A 14,263-nucleotide genomic window follows, 5' to 3' on the forward strand; every position below is an offset into this window, starting at 1 on the left:
CAGTAGGGAGATGCCCACATGTCACACCCAAAGCACCCCAACCGCCAGCTGGCACCCAAATGGAGTAGTAGTAGGACCCAAACGTAGTAGTTGAGCAGGACTGGGGCAGTGACCGTCCCCCTGCACTGGGCACTGGCGAGGCCCCACCTCAAGGGCTGTGTCCAGTTTTGGGCCCCTCACGCCAAGAAGGACATTGAGGAGCTGGAGCGTGTCCAGAGAAGGGCAACGGAGCTGGTGAGGGGTCTGGAGCACAAGTCTGGTGAGGAGCGGCTGAGGGAGCTGGGGGTGTTCAGCCTGGAGAAGAGGAGGCTGAGGGGAGACCTTCTCGCTCTCTGCAGCTCCCTGAAAGGAGGGGGGAGCCAGGGGGGGTCGGGCTCTTCTCCCAAGGAACAGGCCATGGGACAAGAGGAAACGGCCTCAAGTTGTGCCAGGGGAGGTTTAAGATGGATATTAGGAAAAAATTTCTTCACTGCAAGGGTTATCAAGCATTGGAAGAGGCTGCCCAGGGAAGCGGTTGAGGCAACATCCCTGAAGGGATTTAAAAGCTGCGCAGACGTGGTGCTTAGAGATATGGTTTAGTGATGGTTTTTGTCAGAGTTAGGTTGATGGTTGGACTCGGTGATCTGAAAGGTCCCTCCCAACCTGGGCAATTCTGTGATTCTACGATTCTACGAAATGTTCATGTCTGGCACCCAAAACCCAACTGCAAGATAAGCAATGGCTGTTGTAGCTTATCACCACCTTGGGGAGCACAAATATGGGGTAGCCACGCTAAAGGCGCACGTTCTCGCTCTTCACTGCTGTGGGCATTTGCTGTCTCTGCATCGCGCCCCAGGACCACAGGGACCTCCATCGCGGGGCTGCAGAGGGGACAGAGTGGGTCCCCACCTCGGGGAGGCTCAGGGTGGCATACAGTTAGCTGCCAGCCATGTAACTCCTGCTATAAAGCAATTTCTTCACTGGGCTTCAATTATTGAAAGAACACAGAAAAGGAAACTGCACTAAAAGGAAAAAAATTCAGATTTGCTGGTGAAATTGAGTTGGGCTGGGGGGAAAAACGAAAGGCTGACTTGGGGCTCCAACGCTCGTGTCTCTGCGCCCAGGGGCAGTGCTGTGGAATCAAGGAATCGGAATAATACAGGAGCACAAGACTACTGATGTCAGCAGAAGCTGCAATCTTTAAAGGTGACCAGCATCTTTTAAATGATAAAATAAATAGGGATTTTTTTTTTTTTTTAACAGTAGAAGGGGAATTTTGAAAAGCACTTTAGCACTGTGAACTTACCCCAGATCCCACCCTCGGTTCAGGTCTTTTGCCCTTGCTTCACTGCTCAGGTAACACACAGTAACACGCTTTTTCTGCTAACCTTGCACTGACAAAACAGACCATTTTAGGTTTTTTAACACGGACAATCTTAAAGAAGCTGGATTTGTAAAGGGTCGTTTTTGTAAGACCAAGGCTTTGGTTTAAAAACACACAAAGAGGCTAAATTATAAAAAATCTAGAGGCTACATTAGTAGCACCTAGTGAGGTGCTAAACATCAACACCGATGACGCTATCAGGGCAAGTGACAGAGACAGAAGTCACGGGACAGAAGAACGGGATTCAAACCAACCCTTCCAAAGGAGCATTTATAAATTGTTCCTCGGGAGTACAAATCACACACGTACGGTTTCAACTTCAGAAAAGATTTCTATTTTAAGGAGCGGCTGCATATTTCAGAAGGATGAGGCGAAGGTGTTACTCAGCTCTGCGAGGACCTATGTTATTGTTCCAACACAAGCACGAGTCTGTCCCCACGGTGGTCTTCTCATACACGTAATCCCTTCAAGCTTGTCAAGGCTGTGAGTGCAAGTATCATCAGGTGACAAGTCTGAGCAGTTTCAGACACATTATTTTTAACTCAAACTACCATAAAAAAATCTGGTTTTTTCCTCCAACATGGTTTCACGAGCGCACACCCCCAGTTACAGCACACTGATGATGTTCTGAATCAAAGGAGGAGAGCAACAAACATGGGCTTAGAGTATTTGATGCCTTGTGCTCTCTCAACCCCATGCTTATGGGCTCCAGAGCATCCTCCTGACCGTCGGAAACACACAACGATTCCACCATGAGTCCTGGAAGGAGCTAAAACATCTGTCAACGTGCAAATCTTTAGCACGCAGAAAGCTTTTTAGGGCATTCATGATTGTTGCCACTCGTTAGAGATTAGATTCACAACCACTAAACACCCTCTTTAAGAGCAGAGGTAGAAAAAAGAAATCCCTTTCATTAAAGCGTAGTGACATTCCTCTGCAACAGGGTGGGTAGACAGTAGGGGAGATAAAACTTGATTCTCACTTTGCATACGCTTTTTCTGTGGTTTAGAAACCACCTTCCAGGTTCCTGGAGGGACTTTCCCTTCTCTAGCCTCCTTTCATGATGCAGTATTTGATGATCTGCAAAATTAAAATTACCTACAAACACAGCAAGTTATTGGCAGACGCTTTCTAGCTCCCACCCGAGACTCTACAGCCTCAGACCTGCCCAATTCGCTCTTTGGGCTACACAGCCCAGTCAAAACCCCCGCTTGCAGGGTCAGAAAGCGTTGCGGATCCATCCACACAACCTTCATCATCATCACCTGATACCTCGACTGCCATAGGCACCTTGAGGATTACCTTAACTAGTTTTCCTCCCTCTGCACCCGAGTCAAGCAGAAACAAGACAACATATTTGCAGAACTCTGAATCTGCCAAGGGATAAAAATCCATGTCTTTGCAAAGCAAAATCCAGTTCCGGAATCTCTCATTTCATTATTTTATTGCATTTTATTGAAACAAACTGCAGTTTCACCAGTAAGATTCACGCCTTGGGCAAATAATTCATTCTCTTTCCTTCTGCATTTTCCCCAATGAGCAGGAAACACACATTTTTAAATTCCAGTAATTCATGACCCATGCCAAGGACACACGAGCCTGAGGTGAATTATGGCCCGTCATTGTATGCCTGGAAAGAGAAATCAGCCATTTTGTTCTCACCATGAAACAAGCCGAAGAGCCAACGTTTAGGTGAGGTAGCCAAACACCACAAGACAGTCCCTCCGTCGCGTACAGAGGTGTCTACATAGATTTTAAGATGAAGCCTGAATGCCCAAGGTAAATAAGACCTAAAGTTCCAACTACTCCAGAGGGAAAAATGTAGAAAGGAAGAACACGTAAAATTAACGGAAGTCAGTCACCTAATTCATAAGCTGGTCCAAGCAGTAAGAACATGAACCAAAGTGCACTTGAATCAGAGTCTCACTGAATGGAATAGTAAGATTATTTTTAAAATAATTAAAAAAATAAAATCCACAAAACCACACCGAACAATTTTTGGTTTTAAATTCTCAAAATGAAAAATTGAAAATTGCATGCTTTTTTACTAAAATGGCATTTTTTTTCTGCTTATGAAAGGAGTGAAAAAAAGCAAGAAAAGAAGGATGAAAGTTTAAGTTACTTATGCCGATTGAAACCAGAAAGCGCTTTCCAAACAACAAAGAAGAAGCTGTTTCCCGAGGCAGTAAGTCAGCCAGCAGGGGAGAGCGAAGGAGACCCAAGCCGATTAGGATGTACAGTGGCCGTTAACTCGTGGGCTGTTCCCAGCCCAATGCATGGATATCCCCACGTCCTTCTCCATAGAGCAGGGAAATGTTTACCCCAGGATCTGGACTTGGAGCAGCACCCTGAGCAATCAGCGGGAGCAGCTGGACCAGGCTGTTGCTTGCTCAGTTAAACCCTTTGTGATCCCCAAAGTTATAGTTACTCTTGCAGATTCCATTCCTCGCACTAACCCGGGACATTACCACACATCAATAAACACGTAAGGAGATAAAACGCTATTTCTAAAAACTTGACTGTAATTCACTTGATCATAAAACATTTTTGTTTCAAAAAAATCAAGGCCACTGTGCCATTATAAAGTACACAAGCAAGAGCGTATTCACAGCAGAGTACCAAAAACTGGAATTATTGGAAAAGAGACTGCCAACAGCTTTCAGTCAACAGGTTTCGGGCAGGTTCTACGTAGGTTTTCTTTTTCCCCAGGTGGTTCTTCTCTGGCCTTGTTCTCTACAGTCGCGTAAGAAATTACCTTGCTGAAGAGCATGAGAGGTTCAGATTGCGGAGCCTGAACACAAAACGCCATGTTTAACACAAGCCGAGGGAATGCCAGGAACTCTATTGGAAAGAAGATGCACAGGAGTGTATTAAGAGATAAAATTTCAGTGTTGGCTTTGCTTTGTTCCCAGAGGATGGGAGGAGACTGGGAACAGAAAAGGCCACCTGGTGTCTTAGGAAAACACTCAACTATCAGGCGTATCATCAAAGCTGGGGAAACTTTTCAACAGAATTGGAATTTTAAGAGTCTGGGGAAGAGAAGCCTTCCCCGAGTCTTTCTGAAACAGAGTTGTCCTTTAAACTGCAAAGAACCCTTTCTCAAGAAGGGCTCCAGTGTGAATGAAGCCAAAGCTGGAAGACGAGGGGACTGCCCCAGCCATTTATTAACGTCAAATATGCTGTCCCATGAATCAGGGCAGTTTGTCTGGTTTGGAAGCCTTACAGAAAGCCCGGTGCACCTGGCTGTCGAGCTCAGCATCAGGCTTTAGGCTGATCCAAGAGGATAGCTGCATTCTGTGTTTTGAATAGTTCGTCCCGCAAACAATTTTTTTTTAAAAAAAGGCTTTTATTGAAGAGCCATCAGCAAACAGATCATGCAGAATTTGAACAATACACAGAACGGGGGGGAGGAGGGAATCCACACAAGGCACAGCCCCAATTATTTGTCACTTCATAAGATCCAAGTGTCACATTTGCTCTTCAAGAGAATAGCTTCGAAAGCTTCCTGATTTGAAAAAGCGAAGTGTCTGGGGGGGATACACGCATATACACACACGTACAAAACATACGCAGAGTTTTCTTTGGTAACCATCATCACAGTGGCAGGTATTTCAGGATTAGGACAAACAGCGAAGGAAGAAATAAAACCCTGATGCAGATTGTGCACGCTCAGACAGTTCTCAGCAGAGTGAGTCCGGGCCCAGCCCCGACCGTTCAGCTCAGCGCAGAATGGAAAAGCCACCTAAGGCAGCTTTGATTAATAAGCTGCTAGAAAACTAACGCGGGGAAAAAAAAGATATTAACTTATTTTCCAGCATTGATTCCAAAGGGTAAGGGCTGTTTAGTTTCTTTACGAATGGCACAGCCGGGTCTCCCGTGCCTTCCCTACCCCTCCACCAAATATCACAGTAAGACTGTGATATTCTGCTGTTCCCCCACTATCTCCATGCCCCTGCCGTGACAGCTTACGCCAGCTGAGGATGTCTGAAATTCACTCCCACTGAAGGCAGCGGGATTTTTATCATCAGCAGCGCTGCCATTTAATCCACTGCATGTGCCAGCAGTCAGGGCAACCACCTAGCGCAGCAAGGAAGGCATCAAGCCTAGAACAGAAATTCTTCACGTTACGGTAAAGTACAGCGTTTAAGAGCAGAAGAGGAAAGCAAGCCAGGGCAGGCAGCTCAATCTACGCACTTTGACTACAGCTTATTATCTGAGAATGCTCTCCATCCATCTGCCGCCTGCTCCTCTCATGTGCACGAGCAACGGTTAGCACTGCAACACAGGTGAGGAAGCAGGAGTGAAATGCTCAGGTGACCGTGCGATAAGGCCTGGCTCTGCTCCCAGCAAAGCCAACAGAGGTATAATGGCCATAGTCGTCGTAGTACCACTTCAGTGGCTGTGCCTGGCCTTTTCAATCCACTGCTTCATGTAGCAGATCTCCAAGGCTCGAGCTTGCTGCACAGATTTGGGGTCCCCAGGGTTGCGGCTGCGCAGGTCCAGGTGATGGGCTCCATCTGGGATGACGATTGCCACGAGGGAATCGGTGATGTTCTGGGTCACCCCACCTGCAGACCACGGGTCCAGGCCACCGTTGCTGTAAGGGAAGAACACCTCATCAGGGTAGGTCTGCGCGGCAGCCAGCGGTGGGCCTGCAGCTCACACCAACATATCCACGTTGACTTTCTGCCAGTTTTGCATATATGTATACAGACAGAAACAGACCTCAGCTCTGTCTCAATGTCGAGCCCACTCCTCTGCTGAGAGGAGTCTTCTCAACAGAGGCATGGAGCTATCAGCAGCTTAAGCAAGGCTATGCTTCCGTCATTAATTATCTGCTAATTCAAATAACAACCTATAATAGTGCCTCAGCCTCTGGAGATAGATCTGCTGCCACCTGTCATTGCCATAAAAGGTTCCCCTGTGCTAAGATACATCCAAATTCCCAAATCAAAGCACTTTGCTTTTCTTCTTCACAGTCTGCCATAAACTAATAACCAACCGGACCCTTTAGAGCTGAATTTTCAGGAAGTTCTACCCTTTGCTGTCTCAGCTGGGTGCCAACCTGATTTTGCAAAGAAATGCTTGTACCTCCCGTTAGTCCCCTTATTTCTAATAACCACCATGTTAAAGTTTTTATCCCTCAAAAATGTCTACAATGCCTCTTCCTCTGTGACAGGACAACGCAATGCAATTTACTTCCCCTCCTCCCTCACCTCCAGTCAATGAAAGGGTTCCTCGCACTGTGGATCTGACTCCAAGTAATACCTGGTCCATGGAGCAAGCCAATGGCTCAACAGGAATGAGATTTTTCCATCTCTCAATCCTAGCTTCGGACTTCACCCAGTGATCCCTACTACCTCTTATTTTCCTTTACCACAATATTCTTCCCACATGTGGTCCGTCCTCGTGCAGAAAGAATGCAACATCCATATACTTATGGAACTACACAAATCCAGATCTGCTCCTCACGTAAAACGCTGGACCTACCCACAAAAAGAAACATCAGAGATGGACTGTTCTAAGTCAGTGTAAATTTCTAGGAGGTGCTAAGAAATTAAAACATCCTTGGACATTGAGATATGCGGCTAGAAGAACACCACAATGGCAGCACGAGAAAATAACAGAAAGAAATAATGAATAAAAAAAAGTTCTGTAGAAATAACTGAGAATAAAAACCTGATGGGGTCTGAACTAACACTTTCTTTGGTTTTGCATTGAAAAAAAAACCAACCCAAGTATCTTGAATCTCTGTAGTTCTTTATTTTCAATGGTGCTCAATATGACTTAGGAGAAGAGAAACATTTTGTATCTGCAAAACAAGAAGCACACAGGGCTGACCAATAAGCAAAGCGCATTTGATTTAAAAGGTCGCCTGAATCGGCAGAGCACCTTGGCAACAGGGGGATGAGTTGCTGAGAGACCCAAGATGTACATGAACTTGGATCTTTTGGTCCCAGTCATGTGGAAACTAAGCATGGCACAAGAAAACGACACTGACTCTGGCTTTTCTGGGCGCTTCTGGCCGAGTCCTCTGCAGCTCCTGCCAAACGACGGCACCAGAGGCACTGACGCAGTTTGGGAAGTGGCACTTGCTGAGAGGAGGGGGCGATGGAGGGGTCACCACTAAATAATTGTAAATCTTAACAGAGTTTTACAGAATAAGATAATTCAGTACCAACTGGAATAGATTATTTATGTGTTAAAACTAAGCCTGCGTGTAAGTACTTAGTTGCCTATCTTATAGGAGTTTCCCCGATGTAAACAGAAGCAGTAAAAGGAAAGACAGAACAAAGGGGTCAGCCATTCCTTTCCAGCTGTGGCCAGGCAAGTAGAGCTTCAGAAAAAAAAAAACCAAAAAACAACTAATGCAAAATATCATCATGCTAGTCCTGTTTTCAAGTCATCACGTTTCCTTGACAGCATAAATAGGGTCCCAGAGCAAACAGTTCCCTATCGTCTCTTCAGAGCCTCCTCAGCCCTCCAGCCCTGCCCAGAACAAGGAGAGGTTCTGCACAATCTCAGCGGCACTGTCCCTCCATCCTTTAACACACCCACTCTCCACAACTGCCAGCTTTCCCTTTATTAACTTTGTTCTCGCACCTTTTCTCTTCAGCCAGGCATTGTTCTGCTTTCTCTTCTTTTCCTCCATTCCCTTCTTTTATGGTAACAATCCCCCCCCTTCTGCACATCGGTATCTCTCAAAAGAGCGCCTTCACCTTCTGCCTCTGCCCTGCCAGTGCAGAACTGGAGAGGTGAGTGCCCTAACTTAGAAGCACACAACCCAGGGGTGTGTGATCCATCCAGACTGAAAAATATCAGGTTTTAGACTGTGCACACCAGATTTTGTACTGTCTGATAGAACCTGGGCTGACTTTGACGACCACAGTATGCTGATGATGAGACACTGCCAACTGCTACGAGCTCTCTGCCACCACATGTATACGAACAGCATTACAACGCCGTTCCCACCACTGTGAGGCACTTGCACACCAAGCACACGGCATGTTCCAGTAGGAGTATCAGGAGTGGAAATTGCTGGAAGACAAAGGGTTCTGAAAACCCCACCTTCCTCAAACGAGTGTTTTAATAAAGATGCGCTGCCCAGGACAGGCAAGTAATATCTGCCTACAGCCTAAGTAACCGCTCACACACTCCATTCCTCCGAGAAGGTACCAAAGTGGCACTGGAGATTCCTGCGTCGGTATCATACAACACATACCAGACGGTGTGACTGCAGAGTGACGCGCTGCTCGGAGAGGGAGAAGCGGCAGCACCAGTTTAAGCATCCAGACCAAGTCCCACTGCGGCTGGGTAAATCCACCCCACCGTGGCTCTGGTTAGATGGAGTATCCTTTCCTTCCTGCACTACACTGTTGTGCAACTTGCCTGACACTTCAAACGCAGTGCTTTTTACCCCACAGGGAGCCACATCCCCGGGTAAACACAGGGATATTTTTTGTAAAGCACTCCACATTGTTCGAGGATAAAAGGCTCTTATATAAAATGTACAGTGTTGACAATGTATTTGTTTGAAGAGAAACAACCCAGCTTGAGATCCAAAGCTTTGTGTGTACAGCACTTCTTCATTCATTTGGTTGCTTTCAAGCTTTTCTCATTTCAAGCTCCTTCAGCTGGCATAAATTCTTAACCACTTCGATTTGTTTGCTTGTCTATCGCTTACAAAGCGGATTTCTACTGTACAGAGCTGTGAAGCCTTGGAAATAAGCATCACTGCAGAAATTAAGTTAAACCAACACAATTTTTTTTTTTTTTATTAAAAAGTTTTCCCAAAAAGGGTGGAATTTCTCACTCTAGAGCAGACATCCTGCTGGGACAGAAACAGCAAGAGAAACAAAAGGAAAGCAACAGGCCTTTGGAGCCAAACAGACCAACACTAACAGCTGAAATCCAGAGAATAATCCCCAATTCAAGTGACTTTCTACTTTTAAAATACATACCTATTTACCAAATCCAACAGGCTAATCTTGAGTTTTGTTTAAAAAAGTGGCAGGGTGGTTTTTTTTTTGTTGTTTTTTGCTTTTTTTTGAAGAGGCCTTGCACAATTTTAACCAGAGCACAGAGGAATACACATCCAGGAGCTGCCCGCAGCGGGTAACGAGCAGATCAAGTCAGAACTCCCGAAGCATTGGCTTCAGTGGGTTTATTAAATGCCTCCCCACCACATAACGACCTGATGAACAGCCAGTACTTCGCTGTTCAAAATTCTGTATCACCTCACAGAAGCACAGCTACATGAACCTCCCTTTAAAGAAAGGGGAGTTTAATCTTCAAAATAAGAAAAGTGAAGGCTGGGTAGAAAGCAAGCAACATGCGCTAGTTTTTGCACTAGACTAAAACATTTCTTTCTTTTTGTGTCCACATACAAAGGTGTTTCAGACAAACTTCTGCTGTGTTACCAGTATGCCTTCTTGCTAGAATGGAAACATCTCTCTGGATTTGCATCTTACACAAGTTTGTTGAAACTTGCCTAATTACCACTAAAAGAAAAGGGCAATTGGCAGTGACAGGAAAGCTCCCCACGTTACTTCTCTCTTTTTTCTGTATCAAAGGGAAAAAGGAATGTCACGCCAGCCCCTCCACAAGGCTATCACCCAGAGCAACAATTCTAGTGATCGAGATCCTGTGTTAGCTAGAGCTTGTTTAGACTTTCCTTTATGTGAAAGAGACACTGCTTTGGCTTCAGAAAAGCCGGACGGATTTACCAGCATGGGAAACCTGGACCTTGGCCACAAGATAAGAAGGAACCCACATGGAAAGAAAATTACATTTGGCAGAATCCCAACCCAGATTCTTCTTTTAGAGTCACACAGGCAGTGACAGAACAGTTGGCTGCTTTGGCCACTGCACATTGACCGTTTTACTCTCAAGAGCAACACAAAGCATGCCCATCATTTATTCAGCTGGAAAGTTGCAGACAGATCCTTTTGCTACTTAGGCCAGGCTCTCCGCACTAACCACCCAAGCTGATGGAAGACTCCACTCTAGAAGCTGAAACAAGGCTCACCTGAAGATGATGTTGCTGTGTGAACTGATGTTTTTCCCTCCATACATAGAAAGAATCCAAGAGGGGCGAGGCCTCACTCCCCACAGCCTGTAACACTCTTCTGAAAGTGCTTCAAAGTCCCATTTCTGAGGCTCGAACATGTCATTGACCCCATCCGTGCACATGGGCATCACCATCTCGGTGCAAGCCTGAAAGAGAGAGCAGGGAAACAAGATGTATTCCCAGGAGACTGTCCAACAGCTGTTAGTGCAGTATTTCAATAAAAGAGCTCACACAGCATTTGTTCCTGATACAGGCCAGGCTGCCGTTGGCCACCTGGGCACACTGCTGGCTCATATTCAGCCGGCTGTTGACCAACACCCCCAGGTCCTTTTCCACCAGGCAGCTCTGCAGCCACTCTGCCCCAAGCCTGTAGCATCCATGGGGTTGGTGTGACCCAAGTGCAGGACCCAGCACTTGGCCTTATTAAACCTCATACAGTTGGCCTCGGCCCATCGATCCAGCCTGTCCAGATCCTTCTGCAAAGCCTTCCTACCCTCAAGCAGATCAACACGCCTGTCCAACTTGGTGTCATCTGCAAACTTACTGAAGTACACTCAATCCCCTCATCCAGATTATTTATGAAGATATTAAAGAGAACCAGCCCCAGCTCTGAGCCCTGGGGAACACCACTTGTGACCAGCCACCAAGTGGATTTAATTCCATTCACCACCGCTCTCTGGGCCCGGGCCTCCAGCCAGTTTTTACCCAGCAAATAATACACCCATCCAAGCCACGAGCAGCCAGTTTCTCCGGAAGAGTGCTGTAGGAAATGGTGTCAAAAGCTTTACTCCAGTCTAGGTAGACAACACCCACAGCCTTTCCCTTGTCCACTAAGCTCGTCACCTTTCTCACAGAAAGAGATCAGGCTGGTCAAGCAGGACCTGCCTTTCACGAACCCTTGTTGACTGGGCCTGAGCTCCTGGTTGTCCCGTACACACCATGTCGTGGCACTCAAGATGACCTGCTCTAAAACCTGCGCTAAAAAAATGACCTTCCTCAGCACGAAGGTCAGACTGACAGGCCTGCAGTTTCCCAGATCCTCTTTCTGGCTGTTCTTGTAGATACCAAGCAAAAGCTTCATCTTTCACACAAACTATTCTTTGACACCTTAGTGATACTAACTAAAAAAGAAAAAATATATCCTGGAAGCAACACAGATTAATTGCCATGGTGGGGGCTAACTCACAATCTGTTCTACTTGCCCCCTTTCCCACGTGCCTTCAGAAACAGGCAGGGAAAAAACTGCAGAGTTGTTTTGATGAGCCCAGCTGCCATATTCTTTGTCACCCATATGGTGTTTCCCTCCTTTCTCGGAGGAGAACTTATAAAGCCCGCATATCTCCTGGGACTGCGCAGAACAAATACATGGGAGACAGTAGCCAAGAGCAGATGGTCACAACCTGAACATCAAATTCTTAACACCTTGCTTCTGGAAACAGCTGCTCTGCTCTTCAGAAGAGACTGTATATAACAGTGTTGCATGTGCTTAGTAATGCCCTGCACCCCTTACCACAGGGATCTGTATTTTTATTACCTACTTGGTGAGAAAGGTTGGGTCTCGGTGAGCTACGGGATAAACAGCTTTAGTTGAAAGAAATCACTATCAACACATCCTGACATATTTTCATGTACAAATTGAGGTGGACAGCTGGGATGGGGGGATTAGAGACCAAGAAGATAGTTTTCCAGTCTATATGAAGAGCTGAAACTCAACAATTAGCTAGATAATGAAGAGACAACGTAAACCTCCTGGGAAAGCTACTTCTTTTCTTCCTCACCCTCCCCACTACAATCACACTTGCTTCATGATTACATTTATCATCAGTACATCAATCACACCTGGTGCAATATATTGACAGCTAAATGACCTGACAATTCTCATCAGCTCTAGCTCAAAAAACCCTCACCCATTTGCAATTTAGAAAAGAGTGCATAGAAAAAAAACTCTTAGAAAAGAGTGTGTACCTGATAGTACCAACCCAACTGGCCCAGATTCTTCGTTGCAGTCTCAGAGGTGTCTAAGCATGAGGCTTCTCCTGAATAATTGTAGTATAAATTTACTGCCTGGAAAACATTCTGCAGCAACAGTTTGTCAGAAAGACGGGGATCCTTCAAGAACTTGCAGACTTCCTGCAACGAATAGAGAAGGGGGAGTCTAAATTTATAAGAAATAAAGATTAATACATAATACCTGATAGGATATAAATTTCTTTTCAAGGTACAGTCAGACCACTTCCAGAAAGCTTCTTTTATGCAGTGATATACCCTGGGCATTATCACAAAAAGCAGTATTCCATTCGCGTAGTGCATGACACTATCACAGAACAACAGGGGTTAGAAGGGACCTTCAGAGATCATCGAGTCCAAACCCCCTGCCAAAGCAGGGTCACCCAGAGCAGGCTGGACGTATCCAGGCAGCTTTTAAATATCTCCAGAGAAGGAGACTCCACAACCTCTCAGGGCAGCCTGTGCCAGTGCTCTGCCACCCTCAAAGTAAAGCAGTTTGTCCTCGCGTTCAGATGGAATTTCCTGTGCTCCAGTTTGTGCCCGTGGCCCCTTGCCCTGTTGCTGGGCACCACTGAGAAGAGTCTGGCCCCATCCTCCTGACACCCGCCTTTTAGATATTGATAAGCATTGATGTGGTCCCCTCTCAGCCTTCTCTTCTCCAGGCTACTGTGAGGAACCTGAAACTTTACATTTCCTGATTAAAACTTTAAAAACAGTGCAACCTTCATATTTCATTCACCAAGCTTTTCAATCCATTTCCCATTCTTTAAATACTTATAAAGAGCATTTAGCTCCTCCAATGAAAGATAACACATGCAAATATATAACAAAGAAGCTCCAGATATAGATTGGAGTTCCCTGCAGTCTGCCGTAGTACAAAAGGAAACATCCATGTAAGGAAAGCTCTAATGTTTTTGTACCGCAGCATTGCAAAATTCTTAGTTCTTTGTGTTTGGGAAATATGAGGCGGAACAAAGCACTCTTTCACCAATGAAAAATTAAGAGCAATCTCGGGTAGAGTTTAATTCAAAATCTCAACCTAGGACACAACTCGTACAACCAGTACATCAGTTCCATACATATATAGCAGTTACTCAAATACATTTTTCCCTGCTTTCTCACCCTCAGTGTCAGATTAGAGATTCTGTTCCAGAAAAAAGTATCTGAACAGCTTAAATAACTCGATTTCATACATTAGCATTTTCTATTGTAGGTTTATACCTCAGTCAAACAGACACAGTGGGGACAGTGGTGAACGTGAGCACACCTCTTAAGTTGCGTCAGACTGATAACAAAGCAGAAATAATTTTCAAGGAATTCATACTGCCCTTTGCAGACATACACATAGGACAGATTAATGTCCCTCCTCCTCTTCCATCAGGCAGTTCTACCCAAGGGAAATTCTTTATTTTATATCTAACCACTGTAACCCAAAGCCATGCAGGGAAATTCAGCCACGGTCTTAAAAGAATAAAAACACTCCAAGAAAACAGAAATCTTGGAGAAAGCACTGAGATAAACAGAACTGCACAAGTGAAGGTCTGCAAGTGTGAAGAGGTTCTGCTTTGAAAAGTGACCAACCCTGCAAGGAATAAATTTGTGGGGATGCACATTTCCTCCCTCACCAATTCTCCCACATCAAAAAGGACGTAGGCTCAAAACTTTCTCTTTAATTGCAAGCCCTGCCAGCTAAGCCTGGCATTAGAAGTTCTAATTCCACGTGCTTTTTGTGCAACATTTCTGCTCCTCCGAACAACTCTGCAGGACAGCTGAGTTTTTTCAGTAACCCCTGGCACTTTTCTTCTGGGCTCTTGCTGCAAACT

The 14,263-nt window shown here is 45.5% G+C and overlaps 1 protein-coding gene across 2 annotated transcripts in view; it reads right to left on the reverse strand.

The window, feature by feature from the left end:
• Window positions 1-3,324: 3,324 nt before the first annotated feature.
• Window positions 3,325-14,263, reverse strand: part of PRCP (prolylcarboxypeptidase) — a 32,468-nt gene continuing 21,529 nt past the window's right edge. Inside the window, exons 7-9 of one of the 2 annotated variants that reach the window (XM_063325381.1) lie at window positions 12,399-12,563; window positions 10,392-10,579; window positions 3,325-5,960 (exon numbers count right to left, since the gene is read on the reverse strand). In XM_063325381.1, the coding sequence (XP_063181451.1) occupies window positions 5,756-5,960; window positions 10,392-10,579; window positions 12,399-12,563 (558 nt within the window). In that variant the 3' untranslated portion in view covers window positions 3,325-5,755. The remainder of the gene's footprint in view (window positions 5,961-10,391; window positions 10,580-12,398; window positions 12,564-14,263) is intronic. The other variant, XM_063325372.1, reaches the window with a different exon arrangement.

This window comes from Chroicocephalus ridibundus, chromosome 1 (assembly GCF_963924245.1).
Source record: "Chroicocephalus ridibundus chromosome 1, bChrRid1.1, whole genome shotgun sequence".
NCBI lineage: Eukaryota > Metazoa > Chordata > Aves > Charadriiformes > Laridae > Chroicocephalus > Chroicocephalus ridibundus.